The 26641-nt window shown below is 40.4% G+C and overlaps 1 protein-coding gene across 11 annotated transcripts in view; it reads right to left on the bottom strand.

The window, feature by feature from the left end:
• The window catches only part of DUSP16 (dual specificity phosphatase 16), a 91375-nt gene that overhangs the window by 15738 nt on the left and 48996 nt on the right, over window positions 1-26641 (bottom strand). For 6 of the 11 annotated variants that reach the window (XM_028829264.2, XM_077953646.1, XM_028829265.2 and 3 more), the window contains 2 exons: window positions 16989-17159; window positions 11915-12078 (listed from right to left, as the gene is read on the bottom strand). In XM_028829264.2, coding sequence (XP_028685097.2) covers window positions 11915-12078; window positions 16989-17159 — 335 coding nt within the window. The remainder of the gene's footprint in view (window positions 1-11914; window positions 12079-16988; window positions 17160-26641) is intronic. The other 5 variants (XM_001084619.5, XM_077953650.1, XM_077953651.1 and 2 more) reach the window with 1 other exon arrangement.

The raw sequence follows: 26641 nt of genomic DNA on the forward strand, positions 1-26641 counted from the left end.
TAGATCTTAATGGTGTTTACTACAACCTTTAAACTTTTGTACATGTGCAAAGGTTACATTTGTTTTTCTATGTGTGAACCCAAGCTGAGTGTATCTAGTACTATCTGATCAACAACAGGGTACAGGAACTGGTTCAGGATCACCCATGTAAGAACAGAAGTGGGTCACTGGAGTTAAATTAAATCAGCCTTTGGGGACTTTCTCACCAATAGTCCTTTCTACCAATGGTACTACAGATATGTTAAATTAATAGTAAAGGAAATTAGTAATATCCCTATCCACTCAATTCAATAATGAAGATATTACAGAAGTTTCTGAGAAATGAGGTGACTCTAATAGTGTTATATACTGTACACAATCAAAAGACAACAAGAAATTCTAAGAGAAAACATGTTGCAAGTCAATAAGAACTGTCAAAATTGATTTTCCATAGAAAGAATACAACGATGTACACTTCTGACAAGTAACCTTAATAGCCTACATTTTATAGAAATTACAACTTAAACCTATATTAAGTCAAAAAATATTTATTGAGTACCTTTGTTAGAGACCTATTAATTATACAATGACACATGGTACTGATTAAGAAAATGATATCTAACATTTAATGAATGCCTACGATGTGCCAGGTACTGTATTAAGCATTTAAATGGACTGTCTCATTTAATTCTCACAACCACCCTTTGATGTGGGTTCAATTATTGACCTCCTGGGGTCAAGTGATCCTCCTGCCTCTGACTCTTGAGTAGCTGAAACTCCAGGCATGTGCCATGGTTCCCCACAAATTTTTTACCATTTTTTTGTAGAGACAGAGTCTCGCTATATTGCCCAGGCTGCTCTCAAACTCATGGCCTCAAGCGATCCTCCTACCTTGGCCTCCCAAAGTGCTTGGATTACAGGCATGAGCTACTACATGCAGCTAGTAAAATATTTTAAATACAAAATGAACTGAGAAAAAATTTAATTTCAATGGCTTTATTTATAAAATTTTTAGCTTAAAAGATCTATTGATTAAATCTACTATCCAGATGCTACCTGAAAATTTTTTTGGAATAATAAGATGGGACTTGATACATAAAACAAGCACAATTTTTAAAACAAACAAACCAAAAAAAAAAAAAAACACCAAATCCTTAAATACTAAATATAATTTGGCTACTAAATTAAATATCATAAATAAGTGCCTTCTCATCTGGATTAGTAGTCAGTGGAAAAAGTCAGTTAAGGGGGAAATCATTAAAAATGATACATACATACTCAAAACATTGTTTTAACTTAAAACAAATAAATGTACATGAACACACTGATTTCTGATGCAGGACCACAGCTTTTTCTTGTCTAGTTTAGCTGACTGGAGTTCCTAAGCAAATCACACCTAAATGCATCTACCACTTACAGTTTTCATTTTTTAAAGAAGAGCAAGAACTTGTAAAGCACTATCAGTGCCAAAGCCTTCTAGATTATAACCGTCCCCCAAATACTTTACAGCTCCCTTATTCCCACCTAATTTGACATATATACATATATACATATATATATATATGATTCATCTTGTTTGTAATGGTGAAATTGAGATGGAACTATAATTATGAAGAATGAGTCTGATTATTTTGTGGATTAAGGATATATATATATATATATGAAGCAATCTGTCCTTCCTGAATCTTTCCAAAACACCTAACTTAGGTCACAGAAAAACATCTCTCCTCCTTCACATTTCATTGGTATGTATCATATTTTAATTAACATACATAATTATAATAAGTCCAGTGGCCTAAACAAGTTCAAGAACAAACACAAATGATTCTTGGTAAGTATGCTATTCAGATGGTGGAGGCAGACGTGCTACAGCAAAGAGCCTACTCATGCAGCAGGCATTCACCTGCCAAAGACATGGGGAAGAGATGAAGTGGAATCTCTGGAGTTGGTTAAGAAAGTTTCTGAAGTTTCATATAACTGTTGTTAGTTTGCTCTCTTGATTTTTTTTAGATTTTTTTTTTTTTAACAAATTTCCATACAAACAGCTGGGAAGGGATCTTAATTTTTTTGGTGTTTTTAAGAGACAGGGTCCGACCACGTGGTCCAGGCTAACCTCGAACTCCTGGATTTGAGTGATTCTCCCGTCTCAGCCTCCCGAGTAGCAGGGATTATAGGCGTGTGCCACCATACCTGATTCATCTTTTTGTTTGTAATGGTGAAACTAAGATGGAACTATAATTATGAAGAATGATTCTTTTGTGGAATAAGGATTGCTTTTATTTATAGATACGTGTCAATGACTTCTTACTAAATTATAAAGAGATATTTATATAATTCATTCAGTTTAGTTTCAGCATGTTGTATAAAACATACACAGCTGAGTATTTACTCTGTCCTACAATTAAACATCACAATCTTTAAGCTTCTAGAGAGCAGTCATCATATGCTGTTAAATATTTAGCTCAACTTTGTGCTAAGTGTGCAAATACACACTTTCTACTGATTAGATAATCCTTCTTCACCGGCCTTCAAAGATCCTTCCAACACCGTGGCCTCACAGTTCTTTGAACTCCTCATCTTGGCCACTCACTCCCATGAGAGCTAGCCTGGTCTCTGTCACTACCAATAACCACAAACCCTCCATAAGCTTGATTTCATGCACCCTACTCTTGGATGACTCTTCCACTTTCCAGCTCACTCTCTCTTACACTACACTCCAGAATCTCAACCCCTGCAGGAGGACCTACAGTCTGATGATCTACCAATTGTCTCTGTCCTTCATCCCCATGATGTCTGCCTTCCTTGCCCAGCGTAAATTCTATCATCAGTTATTACAATCACTCCTCTCCTTTTACCCTAACTTCCTCTGCCCTCATCAATTGTTCGTACTCACTTGGCAAGATTACAACCTTAGTTAAATCTAGTTCTCCACCTAGTCAGCACTGCCCATACCACTGAGCATGGCCAGAGAAAAACATTCCACAATGCTACCTGATTTCACTTTCAATTCATACTCCTCAGCAATCACTGTATTTCCCCAGTCCATTCACTTTTTCTCTTTCCCATTTGCCATTCTATCCATTTCCCTTTCTCTTCAAACTCCCTCTATGTCCCCACTCATCCTCACTCATAGCTGAAGAACAATCTTGCTTCCTACTACAATGGAAAAATCGAAACAGTCAGAAGCAAATTTTGATAGACTTCCATCACCACATTTACCCATCTCCCAGCAAATGCACCTAGATACTCTGCCTTCCCACCTGTTGTTCTGGATGAACTGTCCACACTCATAAGGCCAATCTCTCTGCTTGCTAAATAAATTCATCCCCTCTTGCTCAAGAACATAGCTTTGTGATTCTCCTTTCTTCTACATCAATTTTCCACTGCACAGGATCATTCTTTCTACCTGCAATCAAACAAACCACTATTTCTCCCACCTTAAAAATATCTCCTCTCAGCTTCGCTTCTCCCTCCAGTCACTACCCCATATCTTTGTTCCTTCAAAGTCCTTGAAAGAACCCCTCTACTTGGTATCTCCAACTCCACTCCTCCTGTTACCTCCTGAACCCACTCCATTTAGGCTTTCACCCCCAACACTCTACCAAAACTGCTCCATGATCACCAGGGATAGTGACGTTGCTAAATCCAATGACCAATTCTCAGTCTTAATCTTCCTTGACCTAAAGTACTACTTGGCACACTTGACTGCTCCTTCCTCCTGGAAAATACATTGTTTATTTGCCTTCCTGATTATTTGATTTCCTTCCTTCCTCAATATTTACTTCTGAATATTCTTTGTTGGGTCATTTTCAACTCCCCAGACTTTCAGGGTGGGAGTGCTCACGGCTCAATCTTTTTCTCATCTATATTTTGCCTCTTAGTAATTATCTGATCCCCTCTTAAGCACTGTCTGTACGTTAATGACTCCCACCTTTATACCTCCTCCCTCAGGGATCCCCCTGCCCCATTCATACATCCGTCTGTCTACTCAACATCTCCACTTGGAAGTATAACAGGCATTTCGAAAACTCAGCATGTCCAGAACTGACTCCTGCTCTTCCTACAGACTCCATCTCAGTTAACGGCAACTGCATCTCCCAGTCTCCTTGACACCTCTTTTTCACACACCCCTACCATCCAATCCTATTGGCTGTACCTTCAAAATAGAGCCCAAATCCCACCATTACTGCCACCTTGACTCCAACGCACTACCAGGGAGCCTCCTAACCGGCCTTCCTGCTTCTCTCCAGTAGGAAATTCAGCCTGTTTTCAACACAAACGCTAAAGTGATCCTAACAATGTAAGTCAGATTACGTTGCTCCTCTGCTTGGAACCTTCCAATGACTCCCTCTGAACTCTCTTTCTCAGAGTAAAAGCTCCTGTCTTTACAAGGCCTACGTAGAAGTCTCGTATTGTCCGGATCTGCTCCCATTACCTCTCTGACGACACTCTCCCATGCTCACTCTGCTCCAGCCACACTGGCCTCGCTCTTCCTTTAGCATACCACATGTGTTTCGCCTTGGTGGCTTCTTCTGCCTGTACTGCTCTTCCTCCAGGTATTCAAATGGCTCACTCTTTGACCTCCTTGGAGTGTTTGTTCAAATGCCTCTATCTCAATGAGGACTACTTTGATCACCCATTTAATTACTACAACCCACACCTCACAGGTATTCCCCAGCCCTCTTACCCTGCTTTCTTCATAGCACTCATACTGTACTATACTATGTAATTTACCTATTTATTATGCTTCCTATCAAGTTTCTTTCTCCTAGGATGTAAGCTAATGAAAGCAAAGATTGTTGTCTCATTTACTGGTGTACCCCAGTACCTAGAACACTGTTTGGCACATGGCAGAGGCTCAATAAACATTTGTTGGGTGAATACATGAAGGAACCCTTATCCCTGAAGCTGACTAAAATCAGTATCTAGTAACTGGTTTATTAGCATCTTCTAATGAGAAATCTTCATATGCGTTCCTTGTACATTTTCATTTTACAAGTCACTGTAAAATATCATTAACTTACATTCCATTCATTTCATAATTTATGAGACTATTTTTCCTGGGTTGAAAATTTTAGTTTCTCAAATTCATAAATGGAAGATTTTCTGAGTAAATTAACACAGTAAATTAATCTGTGTTTACTTAATTTTTAAGGACATGTACATTTCATACAAGTTGCCCTGGTTACAAATTAGGATATAACTATTTTGAAAAATAATCACCAAGGGCTTACTACACATCAAGGTACTCTGGGGCATAAAAAAGCAAGTGTTCCCACTGAGGGATGAATAGTCTACTAGCAAATGTAAGACAGTTGCACAAATAATGATGATACAAAGAGGTATCCGATGAATATAATGTAGCAGGATAAACAAAATGGCATTGGAAAACAGGAGTAAAAACAAAGGGAAGCATTCTGAGAAGACTATTTATAATGGGAACTAAAACTGTCAGCTGAAGCTCAGATGGTGGTAGAGGCATTCCAGATGGGTATAGAAAATGAATGGGCCAGGCGCGGTGGCTCAAGCCTGTAATCCCAGCACTTTGGGAGGCCGAGACGGGCGGATCACGAGGTCAGGAGATCCAGACCATCCTGGCTAACACGGTGAAACCCCATCTCTACTAAAAAATACAAAAAAAGTTAGTCGGGCGAGGTGGCGGGCGCCTGTAGTCCCAGTTACTCGGGAGGCTGAGGCAGGAGAATGGCATAAACCCAGGAGGTGGAGCTTGCAGTGAGCTGAGATCCGGCCACTGCACTCCAGCCTGGGCGACAGAGCGAGACTCCGTCCCAAAAAAAAAAAAAGAAATGAATGAAGACCAAGGACAGGACAGAAATATCTGGGGTGCATTCACTAGGCGTGTCCAGACATTGAAAGAGGATGAGCAGAGGAAGAGAACAGGAGAGGTAAGAACTAAAAAGGTGGTATTAGGTCCTAGAGGGGTCTTAAATATCAAGCTAAAGAGTTTTACCGCCAAGCTACAGAACTTTATCAAATGCCATACTGAGAAGACTGATCGATTTACTAAAAGCAAACTCCTAAAGGATCTCTTCTTATAAACAATTCATTAGTGGTTAGTGTGGAATCTCAGTGTGGCAGGGAATAAAGTAAAGTACATGGGTAGTGGCCCCAGAAAAACCAGAGCACAGCCCAGCGCATTACCACTCATCGCCTGGGTGATCTTGGGAAGGTTACCTAATCTCCGGTAGCTTTAATTTCCTCACCTGTAAAATAGGGCTAATGATGTATATTTTGTAAAGCCAGTATGAGGACACATAATATAGAGTCTCCTAAAATGTTAGCTCTCTTATTTTACCTTAAAAATTGCTTGTAAATTGTATGGTATGTGAATTATATCTCAATAAAGCCATTACAAAAAAAAAAAAGCCCATGGTGTGTATTTTTCACTAATCCAAACTATCCTTTCTCCTAATTGGTGTTAAGTAGGGAAATTACACTGAATACAGCAGGTGAGGTTCATCTACAAAGTGGAAGACATAACCCCCCGACGGATTTAAAAAAATGATTCTACTTTCAACATACAGTTGAGTAAACTTTCAAAAATGATTATCTGTGAATCAAGAAAAATTTAATTTTATTACTATGATTTCCATTCCCAACTTTTCTCCCTTTAAAACTTTCTCTCTCCTAACCCTGAAATAAACTTTCTCCTGTAGTCGGAATAATTTCTAAATATGAGTTCTATGATCTGTTGATGCAGACTGTGAAGTAATATAGAGAGAACAGATTAATATATGTCCTTAATGAAACTGCTCTGTTTGGTCAAATTCTCTATGTTCAGTGAGGCTGAGGACAGAGATCTCATTAAATAACCACAGGCACTGCAATTCTAGATAAAAGAATTGTAATTTTTCTTTCCGAAGTCAATTCCATGACTAATTTTGCATGTGCCCACCCATTTGACTTCAAAACTGGCCTCAAGTCCTACTTAACTCCATCAAGCCTTCCTCAAACAACAAAACGCACTGTATCCACTACTCACCCTGGTATGCTACAAAGTCTACCCTAAGATGACAGTGACAAGTGTCCCTATAAACCAGGAACTGTGCTTGGCATATGCCATTTCATTTGAATGTTACATGAACACCAGGAAGCCAGAGTTATAATGGCATGTAGGTAAAGAGACTGAGATGCAGTAACAGCTAAAGTGATACAGCTGGTAAGGTGGAGAACTGGGATGCAAAACTGTCCACCCCCAAAGTTGGCTCTCAACCATCATGCCGTGCTGCCTCTGTGTTGGGAGGGACACTGTAGTCACCTTGTCATGTGGATTGTTGTTTAATGAATAGGTCTTGCCTAACCAACCCACTTGAACACTGTATGGTGTTCTACACACAGTGACATAATAGACATTGAAGAAATATTTTACTGATTATTTTGACAGCCTTTTGTGTTCCTAGATCATATATTTCCACTGGAAACCCTGAAAGCATTCTTAGCCTATATTGTGTTTAGGCTATTTGTTGCCTAACTCTTCTAAGAAAACAACAGAGAAAGCAGCAGTCTTCCTACTGCACACCAAGGAGAATAAGAAAGCCTAGGAAAACCAATTTTGCATGTTAAGAGGCTGAAATAAGAAGCTACACAAAGAATGTAGACAGCAGATTATTGAAATGGGGAAGGAGCGGGCAACAGAGCTCCTTTAGAAAAGAAGCTGCAGTGGTTCACCTCAGATACAGTTCTGCTTAACAACTACTCCCGACAGGTAATTCCATCATACGCTGCATATATTTAAATAGGAACAGAAGTCTGCATTTGAAATTGTAACTCATATGAGAGAAAAGCAATCAAGAACTTTTGTCTTTCACAGAATAACCAGAGATTCTTTCTCAAATCCCACTCATTTCAAATATGAACTGGGCATCAGCAGATGACTTTCATTTAGTACAATAAGCTGCTCCCATTTCAGCGCCAGTATAAAGACTAGAGGATGAAAGAACACACTCCGAGAAACAAAAGTACAGTGTGAGGGAAAAGGAAAATAAAAGTATGTTTTTGGTACCAATGACTTCTTATGGTCTTCTACAAAAGAACCATGTCTTTAAAACATCAGTAAAAATTAATACATGCTGAGACCTATACTGTCCAATAAGGTAGCCACAAGCCTGGCCACTGAGCACCTAAAATGTGACTACTCCAAATTGAGATGTGCTGTAAGTATAAAATACACACCAGATTTTAAAGACTCAGTACAAAAAGAGAACGCAAAATATCTCAATAATTTTGTATACTGATTGCATGCTGAAATATTATTTGAGATATACTAGGTTAAATATGTTATTATTAAACATTAAAATTAATTTTGCCTGTTTCTTTTAAAGGATACTGGAAAAATTTAAATTATGTATGTGACTTGTATTATATTTCTGTTGGATGGTACTGGTATAGATGATGTTGCAGAAAAAGCAGGGAAAGAAATTCTCAATTGTGACTCAATAGACTTAAGATTTGTCAGCCCTTCCTAACAGCCTGCTATAGAGAATTCCTTTTTCCAGAAGATGGGCGTGTTTGGTGTAACATAAGCATGGGACTGAAAATTACAGCACCCTGGGTTTACATTTGATCTGTGCCACTGACCAGCTCTGAAGTCAATGACATAATCTCAGGTAGGTGACTTAGCTCAGAGCAAACGTATCTCCTAATCCTATTATGAGGGTTAAATGCAATAATACAAAAAGCCCAGCATTTTAAACGGAAAACATGATCTTCCCAAGAAAATTTCTGTGACATGCTTTCAACATATTTTGGTGGCACTTCATTAAAAAAAAAAAAAAAAAAGACTAATAGGCCAGGCACGGTGGCTCACACCTGTAATCCCAGCACTTTGGAGGCTGAGGCGGGTGGATCATGAGGTCAGAAGATCAAGACCATCCTGGCCAACATGGTGAAACCCTATCTCTATTAAAAATACAAAAATTAGCTGGGCGTGGTGGCGGGTGCCTGTAGTCCCAGCTGCTGGGGAGGCTGAGGCAGGAGAATCGCTTAAAGACAGGAGGGGGAGCTTGTAGTGAGCCAAGATCACTGCACTCCAGCCTGGGCAACAGTGCGAGGCACCCTCTCAAAGAAACAAAACAAAACAAAAGACTAATAACATTAGTGGTCTCATGGTTACTGTTTGTAAAGACTTTAACTTCTGAATTTTAATAAAAAGAACTGTACTGTTAGGGAAGATTATAAAATGTTCATCTTTGGAGATCTTTTTTTTTTTGTTGAGATGGAGTCTCGCTCTGTTGCCCAGGCTGGAGTGCAGTGGCCGGATCTCAGCTCACTGCAAGCTCCGCCTCCTGGGTTTAGGCCATTTTCCTGCCTCAGCCTCCTGAGTAGCTGGGACTACAGGCGCCCGCCACCTCGCCTGGCTAGTTTTTTTTTTTTTGTATTTTTTAGTAGAGGCGGGGTTTCACCGTGTTAGCCAGGATGGTCTGGATCTCCTGACCTCGTGATCCGCCCGTCTCGGCCTCCCAAAGTGCTGGGATTACAGGCTTGAGCCACCACGCCCGGCTGGAGATCTTTAGGAAGAAAAGAATCATATTATTTCTCTTGGAAAGTATAAATCAGGAAGCTCAGCAGGATGATAGATAGGTTAGTTTATACTACTTGTAAAAAAGAGGCAAATCTAGTTCTAAAACTCAACTGGATGATGTTGGGGAATTCATGTAACATTTCTGGAATACTGATTTCCTCATGTATCAAATGCTGGTGGCTGACTAAATGATCTCTGAAATCCCCTTCAGCCCTAAGGCTCTTGTCGGCAATGAACCTAGAGGTCAAACATACATTTCTTTCTTTCTTTATTATTATTTATGTATTTATTTATTTAGAGACAGGGCTTTGCTCTGTCGCCCAGGCTGGAGTACAGTGGCACAATCCCCGCCTCCCAAGCTCAAGCAATCCCCCCACCTCAGTCTCCCAAGTAGCTGGAACCACAGGCTAGGGCCACAAAGCCTGGCTAATTTTTGTAATTTCTGTCGAGACGGGGTTTTGCCACGTTGCCCAGGCTGTTCTCAAACTCCTGAGCTCAAGTGATCTGCCCACCTGACCCTTGCAAGGTGCTAGGATTCCAAAGTGTGTGAGCCACAAATATAAATTTATAGTCACTGCTTTCAAAGGTATCCAGCCTAACAGTTTATTCTTGTTTCTCACCATCCTTGCAGAATAAAAATAAAAGTCTATACATCTATTTTAAGGGTGCTTCCTGACAAGCCTTCTATAATACCTCCTTGCCCGAGGTGTTGTCCTATAAACTTCCACAAACCCATTCTCCCTGCTGCAAATATTTCCTCTCAATACATCTACTATGTATCCTGCTTAGTGCTGTATACGTTTAGAAGCCAGAGTTAAAAAGAGAAAACTACTACTTTTCCCATCCTCAACTCCAAATTCTGGTTTAACTGCTCTCACTTTTTTTTAAACCAACATATTTGTTAAATCTGAAAAAGGTATAGAGCAAAATGAATGTGTCATTTAACTGAGTGTCGAAAGTAACAAAAATGATCTGTAACACAATTGCTTGTGGAATGACCTGCTGATGGCTGGTTAAGGTTTACCAGGATTAAACAGAACTCTTAACTAGGAATTTTATTTTATTTTCTGATCTGAGGATTAAATAAACCATCTCCAGCTTTGCCCTAGGAAGGCATGGGACTTTAAGAAATTAATTTTGCTTTCTGTAACACAGCCTGCTTATCTCTAAGAAGAATTAATAATAACTACATGCTCAAAGTCATTGTGACCCCACCAGAAAGGCTGGGTACAATCCTGAGCTATTAAATCTCACGTCAGCAGATCTCACAGTAAAAGCAGACATATTAACAACACAGTGTTGAGGCAAAATTTTGAAGAGGCAGGAGTTTTAAACATACACACACACACACACACACACACACACACACGAATGCCTTATTGCTACCCAATGACCTGATGATAGGGTATTTTTCTTCCTCCTAGGAAGCCTTGCCTTCCAGGTGCTAAAGAAAGGCAGTCTGGAGGCTTATTTTACAACCAGCCCAATTCTTCTAGTTACTCAAGGAGAAAGTGTTAAGGGGTACTTCCTTTGTAGAGGAAAGTGGCACTTGTAAATCACCAATAGTTGAATTAAGATCTCTGACGCCTTTTTCAATTTATGGTGACGTAAATTAAGAGATTTTAGAGAAAAATCACTTTTCCACGCAGTAAGAGCACTGTTTTGTAGCATTACTAATTAAGAGCATACAAGCTGTGGAGTCAGATTATAGTTCTATTGCTGTTCTGCTTGTACTATTATATACAAAGGCCTCACTCAATCCAATGTGTTTCTACATTAGGGCATGCTTTGTCCAGTAGGGCCGGTGTCTTTTTCATCAAGAATCCATGCTCTTCCCTCTTCTTTCTCAACCAAACTCCTCCAAAGAGCTTTAGCTCAGGGAGGCTGCCAGTGCATAGTTTCAGCCTTTGTCCTCACCATCTTTTTAACACCTTTCCCTAACCCCCAGCCAGCAGTCATCATGAGGACCTTCCTCAATGCAAGTCCAACCTGCATCCCTTTCTAGTGTGTTGTAATAAATAAATACATTTCTAAATGTGTGATAATCCAGGAAGTATTAGCCTTTCTGAGTGTGCCCAATTATTTTAATAGATCGATTAATACCCTAATAATATAAGGCTAACCTTCTGAAAAATCCTGTCCTACTTCAGGTCTCTTGGACCTATGAAAAACAAGAAAACATGACAACAGTTTAGGTGTCCTGTGGCAAAAAGTAACATCAAACAAATTAACACTCCAAGAGATGATGCAACTGTTACCTGGGAAGCACATTCAGAATGGCATAGCAGCTCCTTTCTGAGACTGGAGTGTGTTTCAAATGACATAATGGGTAACTGCTGTTTCTCCAGCTTACAATATAAACCCGGCAATGAAGGATATTTTCAAAGCACCCACCTTGTTGAGGACATCTCGCTGGCAGCCAAGATAAAGATTGGGAAGAATTCGGGTTGGCCCAGTGTTGGCAACAGGTAAGCAAGGCTGAGAAATGCAGGTAGGGACTAGAGTGGATTTTCCTTCACAGAGGCCAGGGAAACAACGAGAGAACTCAGCAAACCCACCTAAGAATAAACATTATAAAATTATAAAAAAATTATGCCACGCACAAAATAAAAACCAGCCTTCTGTGAACTGCTCAGCTACAACAGTTTAAAACATAAAAACTGAACCCATGGATCCAAGTGGGTATCACTGCACACCTATTCCTGGCTACAGCTGCTGATGCTAAGACTGAAGCATAATCCAGCACTAGGCTTGGCCTGTATTGCTACCATGTGGATAGGCCAGTCCTGAAGGCACTTAAAATGACTCCTCTCTCAGACATTCTCTTCATCTTCACATACCCTACAACATTTGCTCCCCACTCCCCATGCAAATGTTTTTTTTTGTGGAACATAAAGAGGATTTAAAGTTAGTAGCGAGTAACCAAGCCAATAATTCACAGAAGCAAAATGGGGATATAAGAAATGAGAACTGAGGCTGAATGCAACTTCTTCAAAATAAAATTGAGTCAAAAATTATTTCTACAATTAACTTTATATCTTCCTACCATACAAATTTTTCATTGCAAAGGTATCACAAACATACTCCCACCAACACACATTCTATCAAGTTCTGGAGATTTCCTGGGCAGTTAAGTCAAGGTCTCCGTAATTACCACTGACGTCTGGAGAGCTCCTGTCCATCTCAGCAAGCACTATAAAGAAGTGCTGACAGACTAATTGCTTAGGGTACAGGAAGGCTTTGTGGCAAGATTACTGAACTCAGAATTAGAAGAATTCAGTTTTTTCTAGTCCTGTCCTTATAATGATCTGCTCTATGACCTTCACTAAGCCAGTCTTGCCACCACTCAATGGCGTGAAATCTATGTAGCCAAGGAGGTGCTTTCACTGCCTCTGAGAAAAATAAAAAAAAAAAAGAGTAAGGTTATTTGCTTTCCAATCTAAATATTCCTTGCTAGCCAAACCCAAACACAGGAACCAAACAGATTCTGATAAATTTTCAGATAAAAGCCTTCCTATCCGAACCCTCACTATTCACTAAGTCCGAATCAAGGAGATTTGGATGACAGGGGATCCTCGTATATTTTTAATATTAAATTAAAAAACAAGGCAGGGCTCGGTCGCTCACGTCTGTAATCCCAGCACTTTGGGAGGCCAAGGCAGGCAGATTGCCTGAGGTCAGAGGTTTGAGACCAGCCTGGCTAACATGGTGAAACCTCGTCTCCACTAAAAATACAAAAATTAGCCAGGCATGGTGGTGGATGCCTGTAATCCCAGCTACTCGGGAGGCTGAGGCAGGAAAATCGCTTGAACTCAGAAGGCGGAGGTTGCAGTGAGCCGAGATTGCGCCACTGCACTCCAGCCTCAGCAACAGAGCAAGACTCCATCTCAAAGAAACAAAAAAACAAAAAACAACAACAAATAACATGTTAAGTCTTATTAGAAGATAGTACCTTCGGCTGGGCGTGGTGGCTCAAGCCTGTAATCCCAGCACTTTGGGAGGCCGAGACGGGCGGATCACAAGGTCAGGAGATCGAGACCATCCTGGCTAACACGGTGAAACCCCGTCTCTACTAAAAAATACAAAAAACTAGCCGGGCGAGGTGGCGGGCGCCTGTAGTCCCAGCTACTCGGGAGGCTGAGGCAGGAGAATGGCGTGAACCCGGGAGGCGGAGCTTGCAGTGAGCTGAGATCCGGCCACTGCACGCCAGCCTGGGCGGCAGAGCGAGACTCTGTCTCAAAAAAAAAAAAAAAAAAGAAGATAGTACCTTCTTAACTGAGCCTTGAACAAGACCCTGAAATCTCACTAAAGTATTTATCTTCATCTCCCTGAGTTACATTGTATTAGACTTTCTCCCACTTCAAGAAACATACAAAACATGCCCTTGAAAACTGCTAGAAGTGCAGGAAGTTGAGAGGGAATCATCTGCCCTGTATTATGTTCAATTCAAGCATAATTCAGCCAGACGCCTGTCTCTACTGTCTAGGCTCAGTGCAGGGTCCTCAATGCAGCAAGTTAGAATGGTAGGCAGTTGACAACTATGCCACCTGCAGAATGTAAAAGAGTGGCCTGGCCTCCAACATCACCAAGTGTCTGTCTCTATATTTTTTAACACAGAAGCAGTTAAAGGTCTTCCACTTACTGAAGTTCTTAAGGTAACCTGATAGGCAGAATACGTGGATCCATTATAGAAATCACAAATTCCTTTGTGTCACAGGCCCTCAGGATCTGCACCTTACTGTTTCATGGTTTCAATTCTTATTTATTGATTTATTTTTTGAGACGAAATTTCGCTCTTGTTGCCCAGGCTGGAGTGCAATGGCGTGATCTCAGCTCACGGCATCTCTGCCTCCCAAATTCAAGCAATTCTCCTGCCTCAGCTTCCGGAGTAGCTGGGATTACCGGCATGTGCCACCACGCTCAGCTAATTTTGTATTTTTAGTAGAGAAGGGGCTTCTCCATGTTGCTCAGGCTGGTCTCGAACTCCCGACCTCAGGTGATCCGCCTGCCTTGGCCTCCGGTTTCATTTCTTACCATTTCCAATTATGACTTCCAGCCACACAAAACTCACTATTATTTCACATTTCCATGCTGTTCTCTTGTCCAAGAATACTACCCTCACACCGCCCCATGCATGCACACGTAGAAGCCATAGTACATACAGCATACACATGTGGGCAAGCCCCCTGATCATAGAGCAGAGGAAGTAAGAGCACAAGCCCTTGTACCTGAGTTCCTGTCCCGGCTTTACCACTTTCTAGTTGTCTGATTTGTCAAGTTACTTAAGCCCTCTGACTCTTAGTTTCCTCATCTATAAAATGAGGATAACGATCACACGTATCTCACAGAGTTGTTGAGAGAATTAGTTAGTATATCAAAAGTATTTTGTGCCTGGCAAATAGTAAAGCACTCAGGAGGTATCAGTGTTTTTTTTTTTTTTTTTTTGAGACAGAGTCTCACTCTGTCGCCCAGGCTAGAGTGCGGTGGCGTGATCTCAGATCACTGCAACCTCTGCTTCCCGGGTTCAAGCGATTCTCCTGCCTCAGCCTCCCAAGTAGCTGGGACTACAGGCGCATGCCACCACGCCCGGCCAATTTTTTATTTTTAGTAGAGACAGGGTTTCACCAAGTTGGCCAGGCTGGTCACAAACTCCTGACCTCAGGTGATCTGCCCGCCTCGGTCTCCCTGTTTTTTTGTTATAGTGATCAGACATTCAGTTATCTAGCGCCATCTGTGCGGCCTTCTTACACCTTTGATCCACAATTGTTTAGCTACACCTCCTTAGGATTCATCTGAGACACAAAGTGGAAAAAAGAATGCCTGTAAGGTTAACTTCTCATAGTGTGCCCCAGAGCAATAACGTCCTGAAAGAAGCTGACAGATAGGATAGCGGTCCAAAACATGAGAAAAATATTGTATATCCTAGCGCCCTGGGAGAGTCACAGCACATATTAACTTATTAAAGGTTCTAAGAAGTATCTTCAAAGAAACTGGTTTCATTTATTGAAGTCTAGTAAGTTTCCCCAAACTTATCTGACCATGGAATTCCCCCTAAAATATATTAAGAGCTAGTGGAATTCACACTTACGAAATGCTATGCTAAGGTCAAAGCGACTACTGAAATGGAGTCAATCAGAACTCCTATACCTACAAGTATAACCCACAGACAATCTCAAAAAAAGGGGGTCAGCCAATATTGGTATATGAGTGCCCACCGTTTAGAATTTATGCTTTTGTTTCTATTCGTGTTTTGTTCCTTTTCAGTCTCTGTAATTGAATAATACAGTCATTATTTACAGTGAGTTTTTTCCCCAAGGTAGTTCTTGTAACAATAAATGTTAAAGATTCTCATCATTCTTTGCTTTTCTTACACCTACCCAACCTAACAACTGACAGGCACTATTTTAATTTAATTGTATGATATTAAATTTTAATGTCATGTCTATTAACATGCAGTTCTGGTGTTTCTTTTTTTTTTTTTTTTTTTTTTTGAGACAGGGTCTCACTCTATGGCCTAGGCTGGAGTGGCATGGCATGATCTCGGCTCACTGCAACCTCTGCCTCCCAAGCTAAGTACATATAAAGAACTTAACACTGTCCAGTCCATAGTGAGTGATCCTCCCACCTCAGCCTCCTGAGTAGCCAGGGATACAGGCGGGCGCCACCACGCTCAGCTAATATTTGTATTTTTTGTAGAGACAGGGTCCTTCCTATGTTGCCCAGGCTGGTCTCAAACTCGTAGGCTCAGGTGATCCCCCCACCTCAGCCTCCCACAGTGCTGGGTTTACAGGCATGAGCCACTGCACCCTGCCAGTTCTGGTGTTTCTCTAAAGAACTGCCTTCATATATTTTTCTATTCTGGCTCTAAAATAGTTCATGGAATGGTTGTCATTTAAATCCAACAAAACGGCTTGGGCAACATGGAGAAACTCCATCTCTATTAAAAAAAAAAAAAAAAAATGCAAAAATTAGCCAGGCATGCTGGTGTGTTCCTGTAGTTCCAGCTACTTGGGAGGCTGAGGTGGGAGGATTGTTTGAGCCCAGGAGGTTGATGATGCAGTGAGCTGTGATCGCACCACTGCACTCCAGCCTGGGTGACAAAGTGAGACTCTGTCTCAAAAAAATACATACATACTTCCAACAAAACAATATTCCAGTAAATGTTCTCAAAGAGAAACCACAGAATCCAAGGAAATGCCACTTGAATTTCATTTTAACCTTATAAATGATTATTTTTATAATGTATGTAATCCTAGAACGTACTGAACGCTTACTGTGTGACAAACGCTGCTCTAAGCACTCTATAGGTATTTTACACACTCTTATAACTGCCCTATGAGGTAGGTATTACTACTAATCCCATTCATAGATAAGGCTCAGAATCACATAATATAGGCTCAGAATCACGTAATATAATAACTGGAAGAGCCAGGTTATAAGTCTACTTTTCTAAATCCTGTGGAATTACCTTCAACTCTCCCTTGGATGCAGGGACATTGCTGATGATATTCACGGGGTCCTGGCCTCCCAGCTGTGACCAGGCTAAAACGGCCATGGTCCTTTCCCAAACTGATGGAAGAGCCTTGTTTCCCCAAAGCCATATTGCTCAAAGGCTTCAATGAGGGAGAAGAAAGAAGATCTGACAAGACCAGAGAAAGGAGAATCTCTTTAAAGGCAATTTCACACGACACCAATAACAAAGTTTACAGATGAACTAGTTGAAATGTAAATATGGTCACTGGTTTGTTCATGACCATTTACACAAGTTGGTAGTAAAGTTGAGGCCATGTCTTGGCTTTCAGGTCACCCCCTACAGAACAACTTTCAGAGGAGACGCAATTCTGCAATAATCATAAACTGAGCCATCAGCCAGGCTGTCTGAGGTCCAGCTCTAGCGTTAATTAGTACAGTAATCCTATGTCACTTTGACTTCAGTGGACCTCAAAAGTAAATGTGGCTCTAGAAAGTTCTGAGACAGAGAACAGAAACAAAGGAGAGAAAGAAACCATCGTTCAGCCTCAAAACAAAAGAGCCAAACATAACAACAACACTACACTGTAAAACATATTATAAAACAAAAGAAGCTTTTTCAACTGATATCTAGAACAAATTCAAACAAACAAATATTTTAAAATATCTAACAGATTTAGCTGCAATCAGAACATTCATTTAGTGCTCAGTTTGGCTTGAAATGTCCCAAACTGGCTCCTAGTCACTTCCAGAAAACACCACCTCGGCCAGAGTACATTTTCACTGATCTTTATCTATGACAATGTTCCACTCTGCTGACATCCTCCTTCATTGACAGTTTTTTCCATTCACTGACCTTTCATTCACTGCTGCACTCTAGTGACTCCAGTTTCGTTTCATTAATTAACAACAGATGAGACACTGCCTGATTCCCTTGAACCTCTGAAAACTATCTGTGGCCTCACCAGCAACTCAGTTTTGAAACGTGTTTAAAATGTCCCTCTTCCTTTCATAAGTTCTCTTACAAATAAGATCTACTTCAGAAGGAAAGTTCAATCATGCAAACTTTCTGCTCCAAATGGCTGACGGAGACAGAGAATGAAGTGTCCTCTTATCTGCCCTCGTCATAACTTTGTTGTCCCAGGGACTCCAAGCTAGATTCCATTACAAGACATAACATCGACCATTATCCGCTATTTACTGTGAAAAGCAGTACCGAAAAACTGATAAGCTTCTTGAAAAAATTTGCGCATATTTTTTAAAGTTGTCTGAAGACTTGACTCACTGTCCAATCTTGCCAAGTTTCTCCTGTTCCTAATTTTATGCTGTTTATCATCTGGGAATGCAGAAAACGGAGTCATAGTAACCTATATGTGTTTCCCTAACATGGACCTGAACCTAAGAATGACTGTGCCCCCTATTCTGGAAGTATCTGTGCTAAGAGGAAGGAAGACAAATACGCAGACACTTCCAGCCTGCTGAGAAACAGGGATGGGCAGTCTCTGCAGGCAGAGAAGCGTCTTGGCCTCCACAGCTGTGGGTGCACAGGCAGCCAGACCGCAATGCTAAAAACCCATGTTTCTGTTTGTTAGTCTTCCATAAATCCAACCAAAAGAATGCATGTTTACAAATAAAAACATAGATACTACTTCCGACACAGAAAACATGTGGTACATACAGCTTCTAAGGCATTCCTGATTTAGATAACACCTTATCCTAATTCAGCCATGAAAACATTTTCCCTTAGGAGCACCTCCTTCACAATTCCAATCATAAATACGATTTTCTGTAAAAGCAAACGTGAACCACCATTCCATTTTGGGAGGGAAAAATCTGCTAAGCAAAATAAAATACATATAACAACTCTACTAAACAATTCTAATTAGTCACTCTTTTTTCTTCCCTCTCACCCATGCAATCAGTTATAAATCACAGTATTTTCTTAAAATGGAAGTATATTTACATAATAAAAGTAGTACTCTACTGTGGCTTAGTGATATTCTTAAAATGTTTTTAAGGCCAAAGTTCTAAAAATAGATCCCTATCCTTTTAGCAATTCCATGACTTTAAAGATGGTTTCCTGCAGTGAGAGACAGGACCTTTCCACTCATGCCTTCATTTAAATAGGGAGCAAGTCACTAGAGATTTATCAATTGACAGAGCCGCCTTCAAGGAAGGCAGAATCAAAGAGAACTGCCCTCCCACCCTATATTGTGAATGGATTCCATGGTTATACAAAGAAATAATATTGATACAAAGCTCTACTTTATGGAAGACATTTTTCTAAAAAGTCATATGCAAATTTAACTTTTATATTTTAAATAATCTGCATATAGTTCATATGGTTGCACAGTTTTGAACTATGCAGTTAAATTCTTGTTTTTTGTTTGTTTTTGGAGACGGAGTTTTGCTCTTGTTGCACAGGCTGGAGTGCAATGGCACAATCTCCGCTCACCCACAACCTCCAACTCCTGGGTTCAAGCAATTCTCCTGCCTCAGCCTCCCAAATAGCTGGGATCACAGGCATGCGCCATCACGCCCAGCTAATTTGTCCGGCTAATTTTGTATTTTTAGTAGACACAGGGTTTCTCCATGTTGGTCAGGCTGGTCTCCAACTCTCAACCTGAGGTGATCTGCCCGCCTTGGCCTCCCAAAGTGCTCGGATTACAAGCATGAGCCACCATGCCTGGCCATTACATTCTTTTGTAGTTCTCACATAGTTTAATTATTTTGTAAAACAAAACTCCCTTTTTGTAACATAAACACAATCCTTTCAGTTGCTTATTTTAGAATATATGTGAAAAACTAGAGTACACCTTCACCTGTAGAGGACAGTTCTCTCTTCTCTCCATACTGGAAAGAAAATCTGTTGCTTTATGATCACACAAAGGAGACAACTCTAACATTAAAAATGGAAAATAATGAAAATGTTTATTTTGCAGTAAAGTACTTTAATTGCTCTTAAGAGTAATTCTGTTATGCCTCAGTCTGACATGTCTGATTTAGGCAACTTCGTTCTCTAGACACTCACAGACTAAAGTATGGTCACAATTCTTTCAGGATCAGCAGACAGTAAACATGGAGAGTTGAAACTAGTTGAAGAAAAGAAAAAAAAAAAAAGCAACATAATTTCATACCCCTAAAAAAAGCAAACAAAATGTGTAACTAATGTTTCAATGTAGACACTTTGGTCTGGCTAAGCCAAGCCACACAGGTTTGGTAAATTACTCCTAGGAAGGTAGACAGCGGTGACGTGTTTTCCACAACATTAGCAGCATTTCATCTATTTCCCATATAGCCAACTCTCCAACTAGCCGTACTAAAAAGAAAATTCCCAAATGATCTAAAGCATTAATTTAAAGCTTTCATTCCATCCACCCCTATCCCACCATCTACTGGAGCACAGACCAAGAGAAGAGTGGAGAGATACGCATTTCTCTTTCAGGAAGGCTGACAAGTAGCCTGCATCTCACAAAACTTATCCTATAAATGACATCTCCAAAAAAGCTCACCCTGTATTAAACAACTCTATCACCTGACACACTTGGGAAATGGGAAATTCTATCTAATTTTGGTAGTTAAAACATATACAACAGTTACCACATATACAACAAATGAATGAAAAATTTTCAAAGCACCAGCAGACAAATCACTGAACACTAAAATTATGCAACTTGTAATTTCTTATGACTCAGAATGTCCAGATCTTATAACTAAGGATAATATTTATTTATTTATTTATTTTTAAAATTTTATTTATTTATTTATTTATTTATTTGAGACGGAGTCTGGCTCTGTCGCCCAGGCTGGAGTGCAGTGGACGGATCTTGGCTCACTGCAAGCTCCGCCTCCCGGGTTCACGCCATTCTCCTGCCTCAGCCTCCCGAGTAGCAGGGACTACAGGCGCCCGGCTACTTTTTTTGTATTTTTAGTAGAGACGGGGTTTCACCGTGTTAGCCAGGATGGTCTCCAGCTCCTGACCTCGTGATCCGCCCGTCTCGGCCTCCCAAAGTGCTGGGATTACAGGCTTGAGCCACCGCGCCTGGCCAACTAAGGATAATAGTTAAATCAATTCAATCGGCAACATTCAGATGTGTTATTCAAGGACTGGTTCTCAGAAGATGTAGAGTGATACTATTCTGCTGATCTTTTAAATTGGCAATACATAACTATGCCCAGAAAAACTCCTCTTAAACGCCCTGAAACAAAGATTGTTCTAAAGACTTGTGCAACCAGAATAACCAATCAAAAGGAATACAGCCAGAATCTACCACGTGGCCGAATAGAATTAACAAGCTCTGTAAGTAGGAGAGCCAGAGTCACAGACTCTCCCTACTGTTTTCCTAACACATCTGTGCTTTCCCGCCTTGAGGCTTTCGAAAATTCAACCTTTCCAATCCATTTTGTATTTCCTTCTAAACTACAGGCAAGCACAAGTTGCACCTCTTCTATAGCAGTATGTTCCCCAAATTTTTTAGCATGATCAACAAAATACATTTTCCACTCAAACCCTCTGAACACCTACACATACTTACCACTAAGACAAAAGTTTCATGATACTATCTTCCCTAATTCTGTTTAAAAACAAACAAACAACTTCTTTGACCAGCGTATCCAGACATGGTCTTGCCGGCTTAGAGGCTCTATAAAATTTATACCAATCATTTGGCAGTATCTACCACTGACCTACTAACTGTGAAATAACTGTATGTGTTGTGACCTGTCTTACTTCTCCAGCTATTGTGAGCTGCTGATGGGTAAGAATTATGTCTTATACTCCTTTGTAATCACCTCAGCATTTAGCATAGTGCCTGGCACATAATTAGAATTCAATAAATGTTTATTGAATCCTTCCTTGTTACAATGAATAGCTGTTGATGGACATAAGTCTTGTATATTTTTGGTGTTCCAAAGGATTTCCTGATTCCATTCAAAGCCAAAAGCTAGTTGGTGTGGGTGGGGGCACAAAATCTGCTTCCTATTCCTAGACCACAATGCCCCAGAAGACTCTCAGGGTGAGCGGGGAGGCAAAAGGCAAGAAAAAAACATTTTTTCTTCTACTACAGGAAAAAAGATAAAATTGGTGAGTGCCACTTTGGTTATCCAAAAGCAACACTCAATCATTACTATGATTCGTCCATATCCACAGGACTTTACATGAAAGGGAAAGAAAATTTTTTCTGATGCCCCTAAATGGTGCAGGACTCTGTAACGGTGTGGAGAGTCCCGTAATATATCTCCATGGCTCAGGGAATCAGGGCACATCCCATAGGAAACCAATGAGACACCAACTACGATTACACCCCAAATGAGGATGGTGTGGCTGCTGGACATGTCTATAATCATCATCAAAATGGATAATGAAATGAGATTATCAATAGGGGAAACTTGAGTCAAGAGGAAAAAGGAATACAAGTCTAGTGTCTGGAGAATGATTCAAGAATAAAATCTGACTAACTTGTAAACTGTCCATGAATCACACTATACAGCTCACTTCTCAGGCTATCCATGTGAAGCGCAAAGCTTTCTAAGCCATCTAGCCGCAGGCTCTCCCCTAAGACCACTTCTGTATATTCCATTCTGTCTACAGTCCTTCTCTCTGGCCGACTACACATTTTGACAAGAGATCTCACAGAGCAGTGAGGGAGAAAGGGCAAACTGCGTTTTACATATAAGTTCAAAAAGCATTTAATAGCACCTACTATGAGTCTGACATAGTGCTAGGTAACAGAACAGTGGTGACCAAGACAGAGGGCCTTCTCTGGAGTTGACAGTTTTATGGGATAAACTTTAACCAAATAATTAGATGAATAATTAACTAATTATGGTAGGTGGCCAAAGGCATATAGAAACCAACTTTGCCTGGTAGCTAGGGAAGGCTGGACAACTACATTGAATCTAGCAGGAAACACCTAGGTAAATAGCAGAGAGAAGAGCCCAGGGCAGAGGAGAGAGCCTCTGCGAAGGCCCAGGGCGCGTGATGTTGTAGGTTTAGAGCAACAGGGAGGAGGCCTAAGGAGCTAAGGCAAAACAACTACTGAGGACTTAAAGTGGCACTGGATGAAGTTAGCAAGGTAGGCAGAAGCCAGCCACTGCGGGGCCTTGTCAATCAGTTAAAATTTTGTGATTTATCTTAAGAGCACTGCATATTATTGATGCATATTAAACTGAGAAGTGATATAATCTGAATTAGTTTAAAAATACAAAATAAAAATGTAACTTTAGCTGCAGTGTGAGCAACGGATTGGAAGGTGGCAAGACAGAGCATGTGAATGGACCAGTTAAGAGGCTCCTGGAGCAATCTGGGGGAGGAATAACGTTCAATTGACTTCATGGTAGCAGGAGACCAGAACACCAGACAGACCCAAGAGGCTGGAAGAAAGATCTGGTGACTGAGAGACGACAGGTGTTGCAGCCGTATCTCCAATAGCTCACAACACCCATCACCTTAAAGTACAAATTCTTCCTTCTGATTTAAAGAGCTTACATAATTTTCTCTCACATCCTCTCAATTCCCAGTTCTCTCCTTCACAAAAAATCCACTCTGGTCTCCTCACTGCCCCTCCAAATCTATGTTCATTCCTGACATTTTTAATCATGTTCTCTTTCTGCCTCAGAATTCGAAGAACCCTCCCTACCCAAATCTTACTCATCTTTCAAGGTTTGATTAAAATTCCATTGCCCAAGTCTTCCCTGACTTCTGCAGACTACACTGAATCATCCCTTATCACTGTATCATACATTTTAGCAAATGATCGTACACTGCTCTTTGTTTCATCCACTTTAGGTGCATTTTCCCAAATTAACCACTAGATTTTCAAGGGCAGGGGCAAGACTTTTGCTTTTCCAATATCCTCACCCCCGAGAGCCCAGTCCAAGGCACAACCATGGAAGTACCCATCAAACACTGAGAGGCTGAGTGAGTGAAAGGGCTGAAGAATATGCTGGACCTGGTGTTTCTCTAGACCACACAGCTGCCACAACTGGGGCAAGGGAAGACTGATGTCACTGTTGTCATCTGGGGTGCTTCTGTTTGGTTTGTGCACAATATCAGGATGGGGAACCAAGGGACTATCTTTAATCTTTAGTTGGCTCTCTAGTCTGTTTGTTTCAAAAGACGGTCTCAAGCATATGTCTTCGCCACTGGTAGCTGGGAAGAGACATGACTGACTTTCCACACTGGCAGATAGCAATCGGAGAAAAGATGATCCAATTTAGACGAATTCATGCCTACTGAGACTCAGAAACAGAGCCAGAAATACACAGCAGCCAGTGAGCAAACAGCACCTTTTCCCCCAGCTTTACTGAAGTATGATTAACAGACAAACATTTTATCTATTTAAGGTGTACAGCATGATGATGTGATACACATATACACTTGGAATGACTACCTCACATAGCTATGCTCTTTTTGTTGTGGTGAGAACACTTAAGATCTACTCTTTCAGCAAATTTGAAGTATATGATACATTTATTGTTAACTATAGTCACCGTGCTGTACATTAAGTCTCTAGAACTTACTCATCATGTAACTGAAAGTCTGTACTCTTTATGCAGCATCTCCCCATTACCCCCGTCCTCCAGCCCCGGGTAACCACCGTTCTACTGATTTTGAGTTTGACTCTTTTAGATCCACATGTAAGTGATACCATGCAGTATTTGTCTTTCTGTGTCTGGCTTATTTCAATTAGTGTAATGTCCTCCAGGTTCACCCATATTGTTGCAAAATGGTAGGATTTCCTTCTTTTTTAAGGCTGAATATTCCATTGTGTGTGTATGTGTGCATATTGCATCTATTTTTAGTCTGTTTTCAGTGACTCTCAGTCACTGCAGTTTTTTAGACACAAGAGCGGTCAATTCCTTAATAATTGGTATACTTTGACTGAAATCCACTAACTTCAATCTCATTGACCAAATGCTACAGGATTCGAAATGGAATTACTGACGTTTCCCTTCTCCAGACAAAGAAGAAGAAATACCAAACTAGATAACAGAATTGATTATAAGAGCACAAACAGCAAAACCCATAACCAGGAAGATCAGGTTCTATTATACTTGCATGAGGAAGGATAGTAATTCCATTAAACCAAAACTATACATTTATTACACAGAACAGTTATCAGAATCTAGGTCCTTGTTAAATTGAAAATGTGTAAAGAGTCTAATACATTTTTGTTCACTTGTAGGTCTAGCTACAATAGTAAGTCCAACTCAAAACAAAGAAATGAGTATTTGGTCTTTAACCATAGCAAACATTAATCGAAGACCTTTGCTGTGTTAATAAATGGTATCCTCTACCCTTATTCACAGCTATACACCAGCATAAAACAGAGTAGACTTTCACTTGATGATCTCTTCCGGCTAACATAGTTTAATGCTTTAAAAAATTTTATATACAGTATATTTTTATAGATTGCTATATTCTATAAAATATGAAGAATATGACGGAAATTCTCAAAAAGACTGAGAAAGAGCTATTACAAAAAGAGCCTTTCAGAATAAGCCTGATCCGAAACCCTTGATTCCCAATCTAGCCTCCTGACAAAATTCCAGAAGACTCTGGAATTTCTTGTGGATGTGGGCCTTGGGCAGCGAGAGCTTGGGAGAGTCACTCAGCAGCTCTGTTATTTTCCTCATTTGTAAATGAAAGGGCTGAAGTCTGTGGTCCATTTATGGTTTTCTCCCCCCAATCGCCGTAGGGTTATCCTCTACCGCATCACAGGACAGAAAGGAGTGCTGTGGAATTAATAAGCCTGGTGGAGCCCTTTTGCTTTTACTCAGGCTATAACTAGGGAGAGAGAAGGACATAGTAGAACAGCATTTTTCACATGCAGGTTGATCTTTATTTCTACTAAATTAACCCATTTACTCTCTTTACCGTATGTCAGCATAAAATAAAAGCCCAAATTCAATCGTTTTCCTTTTTTTCACATGTATTTACTTCTAATCTGGCGCTCTTAGAAATAGACAAGTAGAATAAACTGATACATAGTGACTAAGTAAAAGCCAAGAAACAAGTTTATTTTTCAGAGAACTAGTTTTCTCCAGGTTGTTGAAAATACCAAAAAAGGTTGCTCAAAAAGTCAATGTTGGTAACTGATTCTTTTGGTTTTCAAACTCATACTGCTAAGTTTCTTATTTTTTTAAAGGATAGTCTTTTAGACTATTGATACAGAAATTTGGCATGTGTTGTCTAACACAATCCTCATAATAAGGCAAGCGTTACTATCTCTTTTTAGAAGATGAAAAAATACAAGATAATTCAGGTTAAATGACATCCAAAGTTGCCATAAGGAGCAGAGACACACACACACAGAAAACACAGGCTACAGCTTTGATCCCTAATCCATTGTTCTTTCCAGCTTAAAGGGATTTCCTCAATGCAGATGTTAGATCACCTAGGGAATGGGTGTGGGCATGGCACTGAGTTGACCAGAAGACCCTGAAACCTTCTGCAGATGCAGATATAGATCCTGTGCTCAGGTAACACTTTTACCACTAGGACCTAGTTTTTCTTCCCTCCTGCTCTTTTCTGATCCTTTTTCTTTGGTCGATATCTAAGGTTTAGCAGTAACATGAAAGGTATTACCAACCCTTGAAAATGGTTCCTTTTTTGGATTCTCCAATCCCCATCTTTCCCCTTCCCCTCAA

The sequence above is a fragment of the Macaca mulatta genome, chromosome 11 (genome assembly GCF_049350105.2).
Source record: "Macaca mulatta isolate MMU2019108-1 chromosome 11, T2T-MMU8v2.0, whole genome shotgun sequence".
Lineage (NCBI taxonomy): Eukaryota > Metazoa > Chordata > Mammalia > Primates > Cercopithecidae > Macaca > Macaca mulatta.